Genomic DNA, 16319 nt, shown 5'->3' with positions numbered 1-16319 from the left:
CTACTCTAAGTCCGAGACTTCGTAAGAACAATGAATCCATCGATCCATAGGTAAGATGCCTTTAGAATGTGACTCCAAACCTTAAACATATTTGATTTTGTCAACTTCGAGGCATGAAACTGGCTCCGAGCTCGGAACCCGGCGGTGAGTGGACTACTATAAGTCGGAGACTTCGGAAGAACGATGAATCCATCGATCCATAGGTAAGATGCCTTTAGAATATTCCTCCAAACCTTAAACATATCAGTTTTTGTCAACTTCGGGGCATGAACCTGGCTCCGAGCTCGGAACCTGGCCTGGATTGGACCACGAAAACTATGTAAGAACGATAAATCCAAGCATATAAGGAAAGATTGCTTTGGAATATTCTCCGAAACCATAAACGGACCCCTTTTCATCAACTTCGAGGCATGGACCTGGCTCTGAGATCGAAACCTAGCGGGGAGTGGACTATTATAAGTTCATATATTCCTAGAGTTAGACTTGAATTTCTCATTCTGATTAACTGAAAACGGATTATATCTGATCTTATAATCTCAGGTTCATATATTACTAGAGCTAGACCCGAGTTTCTCATTCGGAATAACTGAAGATGGATTACATCTGATCTTATAATCTCAGGTTCATATATTACTAGAGCTAGACCCGAGTTTCTCATTCGGATGAACTGAAGACCAAATTTATCAGATTTGAACATCCCAGGTTCATATATTACTAGATCTAGACCCGAGTTTCTCATTCGGATGAACTGAAGATGGATTATATCCGATCTTCTAATCTCAGGTTCATATATTACTAGAGCTAAATGTAGTTGCAGGAAATCCTACAACACACCTCTTGTATTATCATGACTATGATTTCTAGATCTAAACTTATTTGATATGAAGATAAAGATAAAGATAATGAAAATAGAAAATAAGGCACAAGATTTACGTGGTTCGATCAATGTGATCTACATCCACGGGGTTAGGGATCTTCACTATGATTGTTTATAATTACATATGGATTACAATTGAGACTCCATTAATAAGTATTTGGAGCTCTTGGTTGAAGAAAGAAGAAGAAGATAATAATACAAATTCTGTTTTCTCTCCCTCTAATTGTGTCTCCCTCTCTCATCCTAAAATGTGTATCCTTTCCTGATTATCCCCCTTTCTCTCTCTTGCCTTTCTCTTTATATAGGATATTACATAGTGGATGACAGCTCATGCGTAGTGGAGTACAGATAATCTTCCCCCATTTTCGGATCCCGTGCTACGTTCTCTCAGGCTCTCTTTACAATTTCGCAGGCACATCTACATTCTCGCAAACTCTCTCTATAATTTCGCAAACTCTTACTGTTGTGCGATATTTGGATCCTACACTAGACCCGAGTTTCTCATTTGGATGAACTGAAGACCAAGTTTATCAAATTTATAATCTCAGGTTCATATATTACTAGAGCTAGACCCGAGTTTTTAATTCGGATGAACTGAAGACAAAAAAAAAAAAAAATTGGTCGTAACACTCTGGGTAATACTGACATAATCTAGCACCGAGCTCGGAACTTGGCATTGAGTGGACTACTCTAAGTCTGAGACTTTGTAAGAACAATGAATCCATCGATCCATAGGTAAGATGCCTTTAGAATATTCCTCCAAACCTTAAACATTCAAATTTTGTCAACTTCGGGGCATGAACCTGGCTCCGAGCTCGGAACCTGGCCTGGATTGGACCACGGAAACTTTGTAAGAACGATAAATCCAAGCATATAAGGAAAGATTGCTTTGGAATATTCTCCGAAACCATAAACGGACCCCTTTTCATCAACTTCGAGGCATGAACCTGGCTCCGAGATCGAAACCTGGCGGGGAGTGGACTACTATAAGTTCATATATTACTAGAGTTAGACCTGAATTTCTCATTCGGATTAATTGAAGATGGATTATATCTGATCTTATAATCTCAGGTTCATATATTACTAGAGCTAGACCCGATTTTCTCGTTCGGATGAACTGAAGACCAAATTTATCAGATTTGAACATCCCATATTCATATATTACTAGAGCTAGACTCGAGTTTCTCATTCGGATGAACTGAAGATGGATTATATCTGATCTTATAATCTCAGGTTCATATATTACTAGAGCTGGACCCGAGTTTCTCATTCAGATGAACTGAAGACCAAATTTATCAGATTTGAACATCCAGGTTCAAAGATTACTAGACTTAGACCTGACTGCCCTTATCGGAAAATGACCATATTACCCTTATTGGAAATAAGTGCAATAACTAATAATGAGACTGTGAAAATGACAAGACTACCCTTTTCGAAATATTTTTAAAGTAAATATTACACACTGTGACAATGACCACATTACCCTTCTTGGAAATAAGTGCAATAAATATTATGGAGACTGTGAAAATGACAAGACTACCCTTTTCGGTAGCAAAGTGTCCGAGGTGGATACATCTAGTATTCCCCGAAACCTTAAACATATCAGTTTTTTTCAACTTCGAGGGATTAACCTGGCTCCGAGCTCGGAACCTGGCGGTGAGTGGACTACTCTAAGTCTGAGACGTCGTAAGAAGAATGAATCCATCGATCCATAGGTAAGATGCCTTTAGAATATTCCTCCAAACCTTAAACATATCTGATTTTGTCAACTTCGAGGCATGAACCTAGCTCCGAGCTCGGAACCTGGCGGTGAGTGGACTACTATAAGTCGGAGACTTCGTAAGAACGATGAATCCACCGATCCATAGGTAATATGCCTTTAGAATATTCCTCCAAACCTTAAACATACCAGTTTTTGTCAACTTCGGGGCATGAACCTGGCTCCGAGCTCGGAAGCTGGCCTGGATTGGACCACAGAAACTTTGTAAGAACGATAAATCCAAGCATATAAGGAAAGATTGCTTTGGAATATTCTTCGAAACCATAAATGGACCCCTTTTCATTGACTTCGAGGCATGAACCTGGTTCCGAGATCGAAACCTGGCGGGGAGTGGACTACTATAAGTTCATATATTACTAGAGTTAGACCTGAATTTCTCACACCGTATCTTTCTCTCAATCTATCCGTAAATTGACTTGATAAGTCAAATTGACAAGACTCAAAATGCCTACCATATCGGTGTTGTGCAAAAGGGTTGTGTATACTCCCAAACAACCTGCATAGTCCGATGCGGGTGAAATAAGGCTTGGACACAAGGCTTTTGCAAAGGAAGAAAAATGACTGTCTGCCGGGCTTGAACTGGGAAATCCTCAACCGTTCATTAGTAGATTGCATCAGCTGTTGGATTAGAAACCTTAGATAAGACTATAAGTACCAACAACTTACCAGCAGAAACCCTATTATTTTGCTTTTCCTTTCTCGCCGCAGCTCACTCCCTCCTTCTCTCTCTTCTAACTCTCATTTCCTTCTATCTGAAGATCGACAAGAATTATTGCTTTAATCAAAATCACTTGATCTCAGATTGGAAGGTGAGATTGTTGGTTTTTGATTGTTATGTTTTTGAGAATCTTCATTTATTTCTGCTTAGGGTTTTAAGTTTATTGATTTTATTCAATTTCTGGTGCGGGTATTGCGTTTCTTTGGAGTTTAATCTTAATCGAGCAAGGTAATGATATGTTAAACTTTTTTTTTTCTTAAATCAGATTTGACATGATTTAACTTAATATGATGATTCCATGGATTGAATTCTGATTCTAAATCACCTTGACCCAAACTTCAATTGTAGATAATAGAAACATTAAGCTTATTTAGATTTTAAATCTCAATTGGTCATTTTGATTGTTATGTTTTTGGGATTCATTTCTGCTTAGGATTTTAAGTTTTGTTTGTAGATAATTGAAACATTAGGCTTATTTACAGAATAAATCTCAATTGGTCATTTTGATTGTTATGTTTTGGGATTCATTTCTGGTTAGGGTTTTAAGTTTTGTGAATATTCATTCAATTTCTGGATTTGTTTGGTGATGCTTATGATATTACATGATTTAACTTAATATGATGATTCCATGGGTTGAATTTTGATTCTAAATCACCCTGACAAGGGTTTCAATTGTAGATAATAGAAACATTAGGCTTATTTAGATTTTAAATCTCAATTGGTAATATTGATTGTTATGTTTTGGGGATTCATTTCTGCTTAGGGTTTTAAGTTTTGTGAATATTCATTCAATTTCTGGATTGGTTTTGAAATGTTATCTTTTTGTTTGTTTTTTTAGGCCAGATTTGATATAATTTAAATTTAATTTGAAGATTACATGGATTGATTTCTAATTCTAATCACCCTGACAAAGTGAATTTGTTTTTCAATTGTCATTTGGTTTAATTTGTAGACTAAGCCTCAATGGTTATTTTGAGCCTTATTTTTGTGATAGGGCCTATGAATCAGAAAGACATTTCATTTTTCTATGTTTAATTTGAAGTTTTGTTCTGTATGTTAATGTTAAACTCAATCAGTGTTTGGTTTATCGGGTTATATTAATGCTTGGATTGCAAATGCAGGAAATTGAATAGGTGGGTGTTTGCACTAGCAAGCAAATATGTATAGGGATCTTTCGACATGGGTGCTCTATTTGGATACATGACAACTAGGTATAATGTTGATAAACAACTCTTCTTTTTAGTGTTGATAAGAATTATGCCTTCCCATCTATCTTTGAATCTGACATGTTTTTTACTTGCATAAGCCGTGATGACGTAACTGTTTTCTATCACCTGGATAACCCTGTATAGCCACTTTTTCATCATGGTAAAGTCTCACAAAATCAGACCGCTATGTGATCTGAAAGGAGATTCTGTATGTTACCGGAGGAATCCGAATCTCTCATTTCTGATTACAAAATCAGAATTTACTGCGCTGAAGTCAAAGGCGAGTGAGCAGGGAAATTTGGGTCGTCTGTTGGACATATTCTGAAGACTTCTACCTTGGGTAACTTAATTGATTGAGTTAGTAATTCATCTGTTAGTAAGGTAGTCCAACAACTTGGAACATTAGGCATCCAGAAAAAAAAATTGTTGTTAATGGAAATGACTATCCTACAGAGGCATATGTGTTGATCAACAGTTGTTTATTCCATGGTTTGAATTCCTGTGAGCAATTGGTGAATTCAATTTCTTCCACAAGTTGGCATCAACTTGTGTACCGGCTATATTACGTGGTAAGTATTTCACTTGTGTACTTGTACTTGCTGCATCATGACTGTCTTTGCTTACCCGCAGTTTACATGTTTCTTTGCTTAGCATATGGCGGAGTAGATGGTTGCAGTTGAAGCTCAATGGAGGTTGTGGTACATGATCATGTACATTGATGACTTCAAGGCAAAGACGGCCGAGGTCCAGTTTTTTGTAAGAAACTTGTCAGACCTCGGTCGTCTTCGTCTTTGAAGACATCAGTGTACATGGTTATTCTGTTTTGTTTGCTGGATATTGGCACCATCATGCTACATGCCTGAAAGTTGTGCTTGGCTAAATCTGCATCATGCCTGTCTTTGCTTATCCGCAGTTTACATGTTTGTTTGCTTATAAGATGGCGGAGTAAATGGTTGCAGTTGAAGCTGAATGGAGGTTGTGGTACATGATCATGTACATTGATGACTTCAAGGCAAAGACGGCCGAGGTCCAGTTTCTATGAATGCTTACTTATAGAAATTTCTATGTCAAATTGAATTTGGGGTAAAGGGATAATTAGGCTTCATGTTCACGATACAATTGGGGATTTAGTTATTCAATATATATATTTTTGGAGATAAGTATAAGCTTACAGATGTGCTTTCGTTTGCAACTAGTCTTTGTTACTCTTTTGGTAGATAAGTGAAGTTCAAGACAGTACAGATGTGGATTCTATGAACAAAATACTCTTGGAATGCAATATACATCAGACACTACAGATGTAGATTCTGTAAATTTCTATGAATCAATAGAGTCCCTTTTTTTTCCAGTTCTTATTTTTGTTTTGGATGAATGAATCTCAGAAATTCCTTGACCCATCCACAACTACCGTGAATGGTTTGCAGACTCCCCACAAAATTTCTTATTACTACCGAGGCCTGTGGTGACATGAACCACCTGTTGCATGGAAGAGAAATGGCCATTATTATTTTTTGATCAAAGTAATTGAAAAAGTAAAATTGACCGGTCCAACCGAGCTGGCTGGTCAAGAATCGTACTGTTGGTTTTTGTAGTAGACCAGATGTAAGCACATGTAGTAAGTAGTTGAGGATGAACGGTCGACAAATGTTTGACATTAAATGTGGCGGGTGGGTAGATCTTTTTTGGATGTCTAGATATGAAGCATTTACTACACTCATTTTATTTTAGCTTCACTCATCTCATCTCACTGTATTGAACTCAGACAAGAGTATAGAGAGATGTTAGAGATTTTCTGCTCCATTGTTCCAGATCTATAGAGGGATTAGTTGATTACATTAAATGACGAAGAGGAAAGCAACAAACTGGTAAGTGCATTCAGAGAATTTTGCACTTTTATACTCTGCTAGCTACTAAGTTGTTGAGTATGAATGATTTAATTTCAGGTTGTACAAATATTGCATTTACTAGATTCAATTCTGCATGTTGGGTTTAAGGTGGTATGCTACAAATTATTGCATTGATTGATTGTTATCAGTTAGTAGTTGGTGTTGATGGCAAGAAGAATATTCAGATCTAGATGATACTAGTAGTATTTATTATTTTGATTTTTTGGAATGATGATCCCATGATTAAATGATTGAAGATGTGTTTTCTTTTTGTTGGATCCCATAATTGAGTGTGATGTGTGTAAATACCAGCACCATTTTTTTTTCTTTCAACCAAAAAATAACAAAAAATGAATTATTGATTTTGTTTGTTAAGTGGTCCGTTGGATGATGTAAAAGTGGGGCCCGTTTTAATTTCGATTTCATTGTAGCAAACAACCTTAAACCCAACATCTGGTTGTTCATGTTGTCGTCTATGTTTTTTGGTCGGATCTCTTGATTTTTCAGTGTTGTGTGTTTAAAAAACTAAAATCAATAAAAGGTGATTTTTTGACTTTACTCAGCAAGTTGTCTTTGAGAAATGCGAAATCGAGGACCACTTTAATCCATCGATATTCCTTTAGGACATGGGGGGTGTTGAACTTTTTTATTGTACTTAGATTTTTTTTTCTCAGGAAATTAGTTACTTGTTTTGTTCTGCATCTTCCAACAACTGCTTTCATTTTGTTCCCTTTGGTGCCCAACATCTTGGACCAGAATCAAAGATTCTCATGCCCCAATTCTCAACAACTGGATGTGGTGTGCCCCTTTAATTTGTTTCTCTTTCTTTGCAGCGACACACCCGAGCCTGATGTTGACAACGTTCCCCTTTGGAAATTGGTGAAGAGGGCCAAAGGGAAGGAAAAGGAGAAGCCCACAAGCAGAATTGACGAGGACCACTGTGATACCGATGACGATATTCAGAGTGATTATTCTAGTATGTAATTTGATTGGTCTTTTAGTGATCCTAGTGACAATGAAACTAATAGGATAAAAATGAAAAAAATCGACATTGGGGAAGAAATGTTGAGGGAAATAGTTACGAGATACATCACAAGTGGGATAAGGTGTAATACCAAAAGCATTAGGAAAAAAATCTTCGAGCAGTATAAAGTTAAAATCTCTAAGCAAAAGCACGCAAAGCACTCCATGACTGCCTTGTACAGACGTATGGATCTTATATAAACAGCTTCAGGTAACTCTAAAGCCTTGTATGTATGGTGTGTGTTAAGTTTTTCTACTTGGTAATGTGTATGTTGTTGATATGACTCATTTTTTCAATTGTTTGAACTCAGTTTAGTACATGAGATGTGCCCACAGATTGTTGAAACGAACCCTGGAACCATTGCTAGTTGGACCATCCACCCAGAGACTAAAGAGTTTGAAGGCTTATGCATTGCGTATAGGGAATCCATTGATGGGTTTAATGATGGATGCAGACCAATTATAGCATTAGCCTGGTCCCTGCTAAACAGTATGTATGGTGGAACAGTTTTGTCTGCTACCTCTGTGAATGGTAACAATGACATGTATCCTATTGCCATTTACATCTGCAGGGAGGGAAGAACGAAAGAATGGGACAAATTTCTGTCTATCATCACTCCGCTCATGAAGAACACCAAAAGGGCAATTACATTTTTTCACGACTTCTCAAATGGTGAGACATTAGAATCTCATATCTATCAGTTATGTATTTGTTTTTGATGCGTCTAATGTGCTCGAATGCTGTCCTTACAGGCATCGATATTGCTGTTGACCAGAACTTCCAGGATGTTAAACATTTTCATAGACTATGTGCTCGTAAGTTTTATCAGGATATCCGTATTGGGTTTGATGAACCAGAATCTCAGAAAAAAGCATTATATGCAGCAAAGTCTTATAACCTTGTTGACCACCAAAGGAATCTAGTAAAATTGCCAGAGCTTCAAAGGCGTTGGGTTGAAGTGTGTGGGCAATCAAGTTGTGCTAGGCACTCGTATGACCCTTCTGCTCGTTGTCCGCAAATGGTAAACATCTTCAGCAAGGCGTTTGATCTGTGGATAACTGAGCTCAAGTGTTTGCCCATATGCCAGTTCGTAATGGGTTTTGAAGCTAAGCTTATTCAGCTGTTTTTGACAAGGCGAAGGAATGGAAGACTGTGGAAGGATGAACGTATCTTTCCGAGAGCAAGTGCAAAATTAGGGGATCAAATCCTTCGTAAAGACTTGTATCATGCATCATTACGTCCAATTTGGCGGCGCAGCGACCACAACACTTTGGTGACGAATATATGCAACAGGACAAGTAGGATTATTCATTTGATACTGAAAACGTGTGAATGCGGCAAATGGCAGATATCATGTGTACCTTGTGTGCATGCTGTGGCAGTTATTGCTCAACATGATCAACATAGACCAGGACCACCACCCTATGAAAAGTAAGTCATCATTCATGTGCATTTTGTATTATATTACAGGTTATGTACTAACACTGTTCTCATGGGTTCTCAGATATGTTCATGACTATTTCACTTGCGGGATGTACATGGCATCGTATGCTGACATTATTCACCAATCGCCCGGCATTACCGAATCGCTGCAGGTACCCGATATCAACCCACCACCATTAAAGAAGATTAGGCGGCTTTCCTAGGACAAAGGCCACACTGATAAGGAAAAAAGTTGAAGATGAGGCGACCGACAGAGAACCACTCGTCAATCTTGATGCCACACTGTTAAACCTTTTCTTTTGGGTATTTATTTTTGGATTTGGTGATTTAAAAAAAAAAGACAATTATCGGATGATCTCGTTTTCACCATCATTGGTGCTTAGTGTTATGTAAAATTGAACAAGCTTAATTATTTATCCTCTTGAACAATATTATCATTGTTCCATTTCATAGTAGTACTAGCTTTATAATACACTTCACCATCCAAAACAATACAAACAATTAGAACCAATAAGTTGTTGGCCATACTGCCCAACCGACCCGCCTACCCCATGCTTTACTACAACAAACAACTATTTATAATCCACATGAATAGTATCTGCATAAAATATTGATGTAGATAATATCCGCACAAGATAATTTTGTTGGTAATTTGATTGTTTGGGTTGATTTTTGTTTGAAATGGAGATGGGGAAAGTAGTTCCTCTCTATAATAATCAACTATAAAGTCAAGTTGGTTGGGAGCATATGCAGAAAATGTACTTTAATAATCAACATGTTGAGCCTAAAACTCAAGAGATGTTCATTAAGATCTATTTCAAAGCTTAAACAGACATACTGCCTGATACATCACATGAAGAATTTGATGACTCTTTACAATTCAAAAAGAATACTATATGAAGCAAGCCCAAGAACAAGGAAACCAAACAAGCCCAATAGAAAAAAAGAATAGAGTTTGCCTAATACTTGTACATGAGAATTTAGAAGACATTAATTGGATGAGAAACCTTGAACTATCGTTTAATTGGTAGCCTCTTTCACTTTCTTCACCAATCTTATAATATTTAGCTACAATAAAGGTCACATATTTTGAACGAGAAGAGAACCACTCGTCGTGAAGAGCTATCGAGGAAGGTTTAATCTCCGCACATTTCACATTATAACACAGAACCAAAGTTTTCACAGTGATGTCTTTGTATTTTCACAGTAGGTGTGGTTGCTTTAAGAAAAAAAATCACCACAAGTGAGCCCACAGTCGTATTCATTGCCATAATATTATTTACACAACCAAAATACCAATGACCTGCATCCACCCGTGTTCAGGTCAAAACTGCTTATACAAACAAATAAACATGTTACTTCAGGAGAAGAACTCTTTTCTGTGGAACTGCACAGCCATCTCCCGACGATACTGGAGAATATTTTTATGATGTATCATTTTATAATCAGTGCCCTTGATTAGATGCTCGATGATCTTCAAGCAATAAACCCTGCATGAGTGTCTGTTGTATGCATAAATGGAGACAGATTGCATCAGAAACGTAAATGATTATATATTTTTCTTGCATCATAACACGATTTTCATCAAACGATTAATACAATGATGATTCACCATATACCAACAATCTAAAGAGTTGAGGATCTACCCAAAAGACGGGACGCTGAAACAACAACAGTCTCAAACATAGTGACACAGACATGGGTTGTGATTTTACTCAACTACCACAGTGACACGGACTAAAATACCAAATGTTGTTGGGTTTATAATGCTATGTGAAGTACTGGTTCAACAAGCATTCATGGCAATTAATCAAGGCAGAGCATCAATCAACCAGTTTTGGCTATCAGACAACTAAACAATGTGTAGCTCAGGGAAACAGGTAACTATACTCAAGTAATTATGCACTAATTGCACTGGTAAAGATTAGTTACCTATCGGGTTGTTGAGGGAAATCCTGTACTAACTCGACTGTCCAAGACCCGTCGTACCAGTTATCCTCCAAATAGTTCGCTATCTTCCTGATTTCTGCATGGACCCCATCATTACCAACATTCCGTTTCGGTCTAATGGAATCATAAATAAGAATCATCTGCTCCCCTATGTCGATACTTATAACGACCCAGTGTTGTCTGTCGACAATGTGCACCACACCATATACCAAAGAGACGGTTTCCCAAGTCTTAGCCCCGCCATTCGACCTAATTCCATTCCTATATTCTACCACCTCCTTTGTCCTCTTCTTTCCCACCTTTATAAGAGGCTAAGGAAAAAAAATCGAAGGTTAGTTACCAGTTACAACAATGATTTACCATAAAAATTACAAATAATCTACAACCCGAGCTGTGTTCTTTTGGCACATAACATACTTCAAAGTAACTGTCAATTGTTGTCCAATTGCCATCTAGGCCCAGGGTTGACTCGCGCATGAGGCGCAACATCACGTTGATATGTTGCATGACAATCCAAAACATATAAGTTTAACCATCTCACAATACTTAAAACGAGAGATTAAAACTCTTATATTAATGTTGAAGTTTAATGCAAATTAACTTACATCCGTCCCCAGAGGCTCCCTTTCCCTTAGTAACTTCTTAAAACCCTCACAACCCAATAAGGATCCGTTTGCACCGTCATCCCTATACCAAACAATAAGAACACGATAGTCTAGAGTTATTTTCTAAATAAACAAGGACACCCAATAATATAAAGGATAAGGATATACCAGGGACACTCACCCTTGGTCTATGAAATTATTCACACCGGTTATCTCAGCCCGCGTTACCCTCAAGCGATCAGTTTGGAAGTTATTGAAATAATTCACCGGAGCTTTGCGTTTCTTCGCACCTCCCACACCGAGACCTTGAACATCGGTTGCACCATTTGTTGAAGTGCTACACCCATTGTCCAAATTCATGGAAGCCTTTCTCTTACCATTCTCTGTTGAAGTGACACACCTATTGTCCAAATTCACGGAAGCCTTTCTCTTACCATTATCCGCATCAACGTCATCCCTGCTCAACTCCACCATACTCCCAACCTTCCTCGGATTTGACTCGTCGGCGACAACAGCGTCAGCGGCAATATCAAATCTCTTCTTCACTATCCAACAACAGGGATTTTAGGAGTAGTCTCTCCGCTAGTAGTAAATGGTGACTTCATCTGGGGCCATGGCTTCCTTTTTCTCACAACTTTATAAAGATTCTCAATGTCCCGATGTTGACTATTTTTCTTGCTATTGATTTCGTTAAACACATTGGCCTACATATACAGAGGGCCGGAGACATTGAAATGGAATTTTAATTAGAGAGAAACAAGTTGTAGAAAAATACACCAGGATTATATTTGTCCCACAAAAAGGATGCAAAAAATACTTACCAGTGAAACATCTGGGCTATCTGTGTTTATTATTTCTTCCTCGATGTTTCCAACTACAGATTCTACACCAGTATTAGCTCCACAAATATTAGCTAGTGAGTCACCACCAAAATCATCAAGAACATTTTCATCATTATCTTGGTCAGGGAATCGACTATAATAGTCCTTAAAAGTCTCATATTGGATATTATCTTTTGTGTTACTGGGATTTGCCTCTAATTCCTGTGCAAGAACCTGTTAACATGAAGTTTGGAAATGGTTTTTAAACATTTAGATCTATGCGGGTTCGTCAATTTTTATAACAAATTAACATGATTTCTGAAATCAAATCAAATCCACCCACATTAGGTCTCCTCGACATTGCATCTTGCATTTTGAGCATCGCTTGCATCATTTTTCTAATCATTTCAGTTTGCTGAATTTCCCGAATTGTTGTCTCTTCATTTTGACGCTTTAAGTCATCCACCATATCACGTAATTGAGCTACTACATGATCCTCAACATTATGGGTGGGACTTGGGTTGGGTGGGTTAACCCGAACATTGGGCGGACATGGGTAACGTATTTCAAAACTTTGGGCAAGCTTGGGCATAAATTTTATAAACCCGAGTTAAATTTGGGAAAGCATGGACACAAATTTTTCTAACCTGAGTAACCCGCCCAACCCGAAGAACGATAATACAGTTATGTAAAATTATTTTTCATAATTGGTATTATTATCTATTTAAAATAATTTAGATATTAGCTTCAAATCTAATAATGAAAATGTAAATTATCTCTATCTCATTAATCATTCAATATGAAAAAAGTTTATATTATTGTAAATAATCTTCAGTTTTTTGGAAATTTAAGATAAATAGAACAATTAAATCTTATTATTACTAAAATTTGTTAGTATACTTGGGCCAACCCGAGGAACCCGGGGAACCCGAGGAACATAACTTGGGCGGGCTTGGGCAGTACCTCCATGGGTTCCACGGGTTTGTTGGGCAATCTTGGCAAAGGATTTTTAGCTCGGGTCTGCCTCGGCCAAGCTTTGTAACCCGCCCAAACAACCCAAGTCCCACCCCTACTCAGCATGTCCTCCTTTTTCCTCGCTCTTCGCCTCCAATTCTCCCACAACAACCTCATCTTCAGTCTGCCATTGCTTTCCTAACGCAATTTCGGTCTCGAGCTCTAGGTGTTGATAACTGAGGGGTCCCTTGGATACCCCCATAATTACCAACAGTTATGGATCATTGCGATACAACATCATTGATTCACTCACGTCCGAACGAATCACCTAACGACATAGCTTTTGATGCTGAACCTTTTCCGTGCACAACACGTCTAGAATATGAGGGCGCCACCCTTCAATTCTAATCTCTTTTCCCATATCTCCAAGCACACCCGGGAACATCATAAGGAACCAAACCTAAAATACAAACAAAAACTATTATAACCACAATCAGGAGTTACTGGATATGCAAAAAACATAAAGCCTAAACATATGATTTTTTGAAACAGAAATCAATTCATATTACCACCAACACTTGTGACATTCCTTTTGGATTGATAGAATATTTAAATGCATTTTTACGTTTTCGTAGAGTGGCCTCGTACACCCTTTCCTCCCATGGGTACTTGTTGAACTCTGAAAGGTTGTCCACCAAGTCCCAAAGATCTTCTTCTATCCCATGGATGTCTTGGTGCCCCAACAAGAACATGTGTACCACATAGACTAATGCCACCTTCACCCTATCATTACCTTCACACTGAACCGTTTCACTCCCTTCACATATCCTGCGATGACGGAACATTTTATCCGATACGTTTTTAATGGCATTACTGGTTTCTCCGACAACCGTTGCCCGGTCCTTGGAGACTGTATTGCAAAAAAGAAAGTCATACAAGTGGCTTCCAATGATTCTGTTATCAGCTGAAAAATACTTATGCTTGAGCCTTGACATCTTCGGTGGAGAGCCAAAATCGGAATGTCCATCCCTCAAATCCCGGAATCTAAGACCTGATATCAGAGAAAATTCCGCTTTTCCAAATCACAATTTTGTATCCTTAACTCTAAAAAAAATCTCATCATTCAAATATTCTTCAGGTTCGACTTTGATTTGCCGACTCATCAGAAAACAAAATATTGCTTTAGACCAAATTTGATCTCGTGGAATGTCTGTTAAGTTCCCTATTGCAGTTGTCTTGATCAGGGCCATCTCTGCTTCAAACAACACGCTCCACAAGTTTGATAGTGTACCTAAGCTGGAGTATGTGCTTTTGTCGCTGGTTCGTCCCTGATACTTTGAAGGGTAGACAAAACAACTGTGAAACACAATATAAAGTTGAAAGAAACGTTGAACAAGTTACTAATAATTATTAGATAAGTTCTCAAAACTGCAATATTGCCTTGTTAGTATGTCATATATACCTGTCCTCTTCAGGACCTGCAGATTTCGAATCAAAATATATAGGTCTTCCTTCTAGGTCTTTCAATTTCCCATTCTCACTCAGACTCCCATCATTGCGCCCCTTCTTGGGCAGTCTACCAGAACCCATTGACCGTACCTACAAATTTTGGATTAGTTACTAACTTACGAATGCTTACTTACCGAGGATTAGCTACAGTTGGGTTTCTTTCGCATGAAAATATAAGCATATGAGGAAAGTTGGAAAGACCTTGTTACTTTTCAATAGATGTTCATATTTAAGACAAACCTAGCGATATCGAAGTATAATGAACAGGTCCTGAAACAGATTAGTTGGAAGAGCTCAATCGTTTATGAAGGGTGTTTTAACAATGGAAAAGATGAGTTGTTAATCTGCACAAGGAGGATTACTGAGTCCGAGCCATATTTTTCCACCCAACACACATCGAGAGAACTCTGTATTGAGATTTATATATACCTTAAATAACATTTAAAAAAAAAGTACTTAGGCTTTTGGATACTATCACAAAGCATAACAAATTGGCGAACATATGTCCCAATAAATATCAGAACACAACAATCTATAGTCATCATTTGTAGGCTTTTGCATACTACACTTATACGTTTAGATATACTTTCAAGCATCAATAAATATCATCTCAAGCCTCTCTAGAACTAGTAGTTCTTCCTAGTTTAGGCTTTTGATGACTTAAAAGACATTTAATCTTGTAGGTATCTATATCACCATGAAGTCAGCTGTTTATACTCAATTTTAAACAAAACCCATCAAATTAATTGATAAAAAAGCTTCAATTTCAGTGTATATCCATCTGTAAGTTCCTTCTCCACCAGACTGACATGAAAAATATAAACCCTTTTCGTCCGTTAAAACCGAAAACTAACAGAAAACATAAACCCCAAATTGTATGTTTCATGCCAGTAAACTCAAACATGACATTAAACAAAACTCAACCTGAAATCATGTCATAAAAGAGAAATCAAACACATACCCAAGCTTTAAGACATCATGATTCAACTAAAAAAACACATACAATTGCAAAATCTAGATTGATTTGTCTATTTACTAATTTGACTAGAGATAAATGACAAACAAGGAACCAGCTTAGTGTTTATACCTTTCAATCGAATCTTCAAGTATTTGCACTTATTCTTCTCCTGTGATAATCATCAAAGAATTTAAATTTCTAGGGTTTAAAATTCAATTCTGAGAACGGACTAAAAGGACGGTTTTGATACCTTCGATTAGATATCTTTGAGAGCTCTCCCGAGTTAAGTGGATTGAAATATTGAGAAGGGAGTTTCAAAATTTCTGAGTTTTGAAATTTTCTCTGAATATTTTCGCCCTCCAGAGTTCTTGAGAGGAGAGTGAACCTTTTCCTGGAAGTATCGAAATAGTGTGGAGTACTAAATCGTATATGAGTGCGTATTGAATTAGTGGAGTACTAATCAGTATATTGGGGTGTATTGAATTAGTGAAAATATACGGATTAGTATTTATCCTAATCCCCCCAATATGTGGACATCAAGGGTCAAAGGGTAGATTAGCCGAGGGAAGAAACTCCATAGATAACT

General features: G+C 37.6%; 1 protein-coding gene across 1 annotated transcript; it reads left to right on the top strand.

Moving 5' to 3' along the window:
* Positions 1-7521: 7521 nt before the first annotated feature.
* On the top strand, positions 7522-9269 carry LOC113332736. Its single transcript, XM_026579246.1, has 4 exons — positions 7522-7703; positions 7804-8165; positions 8246-8924; positions 8998-9269. The coding sequence occupies exons 2-4, from the start codon at positions 7817-7819 to the stop codon at positions 9137-9139; spliced, it is 1170 nt and encodes a 389-aa protein (XP_026435031.1). The 5' UTR covers positions 7522-7703; positions 7804-7816; the 3' UTR covers positions 9140-9269.
* The last annotated feature ends 7050 nt before the right edge of the window (positions 9270-16319 follow it).

The sequence above is a fragment of the Papaver somniferum genome, unplaced genomic scaffold, assembly GCF_003573695.1.
Source record: "Papaver somniferum cultivar HN1 unplaced genomic scaffold, ASM357369v1 unplaced-scaffold_132, whole genome shotgun sequence".
Classification (NCBI taxonomy): Eukaryota; Viridiplantae; Streptophyta; class Magnoliopsida; order Ranunculales; family Papaveraceae; genus Papaver; species Papaver somniferum.
This window is presented reverse-complemented; position numbering and strand designations above follow the sequence as displayed.

Coding starts and splice junctions, on each gene's coding strand:
- LOC113332736 (XM_026579246.1), top strand. CDS start 7,817: ATGTGCCCACAGATTGTTGAAACGAACCCTGGAACCATTGCTAGTTGG. Junction 8,166..8,245: donor TTTTCACGACTTCTCAAATG/GTGAGACATTAG, acceptor CTGTCCTTACAG/GCATCGATATTGCTGTTGAC. Junction 8,925..8,997: donor GGACCACCACCCTATGAAAA/GTAAGTCATCAT, acceptor ATGGGTTCTCAG/ATATGTTCATGACTATTTCA.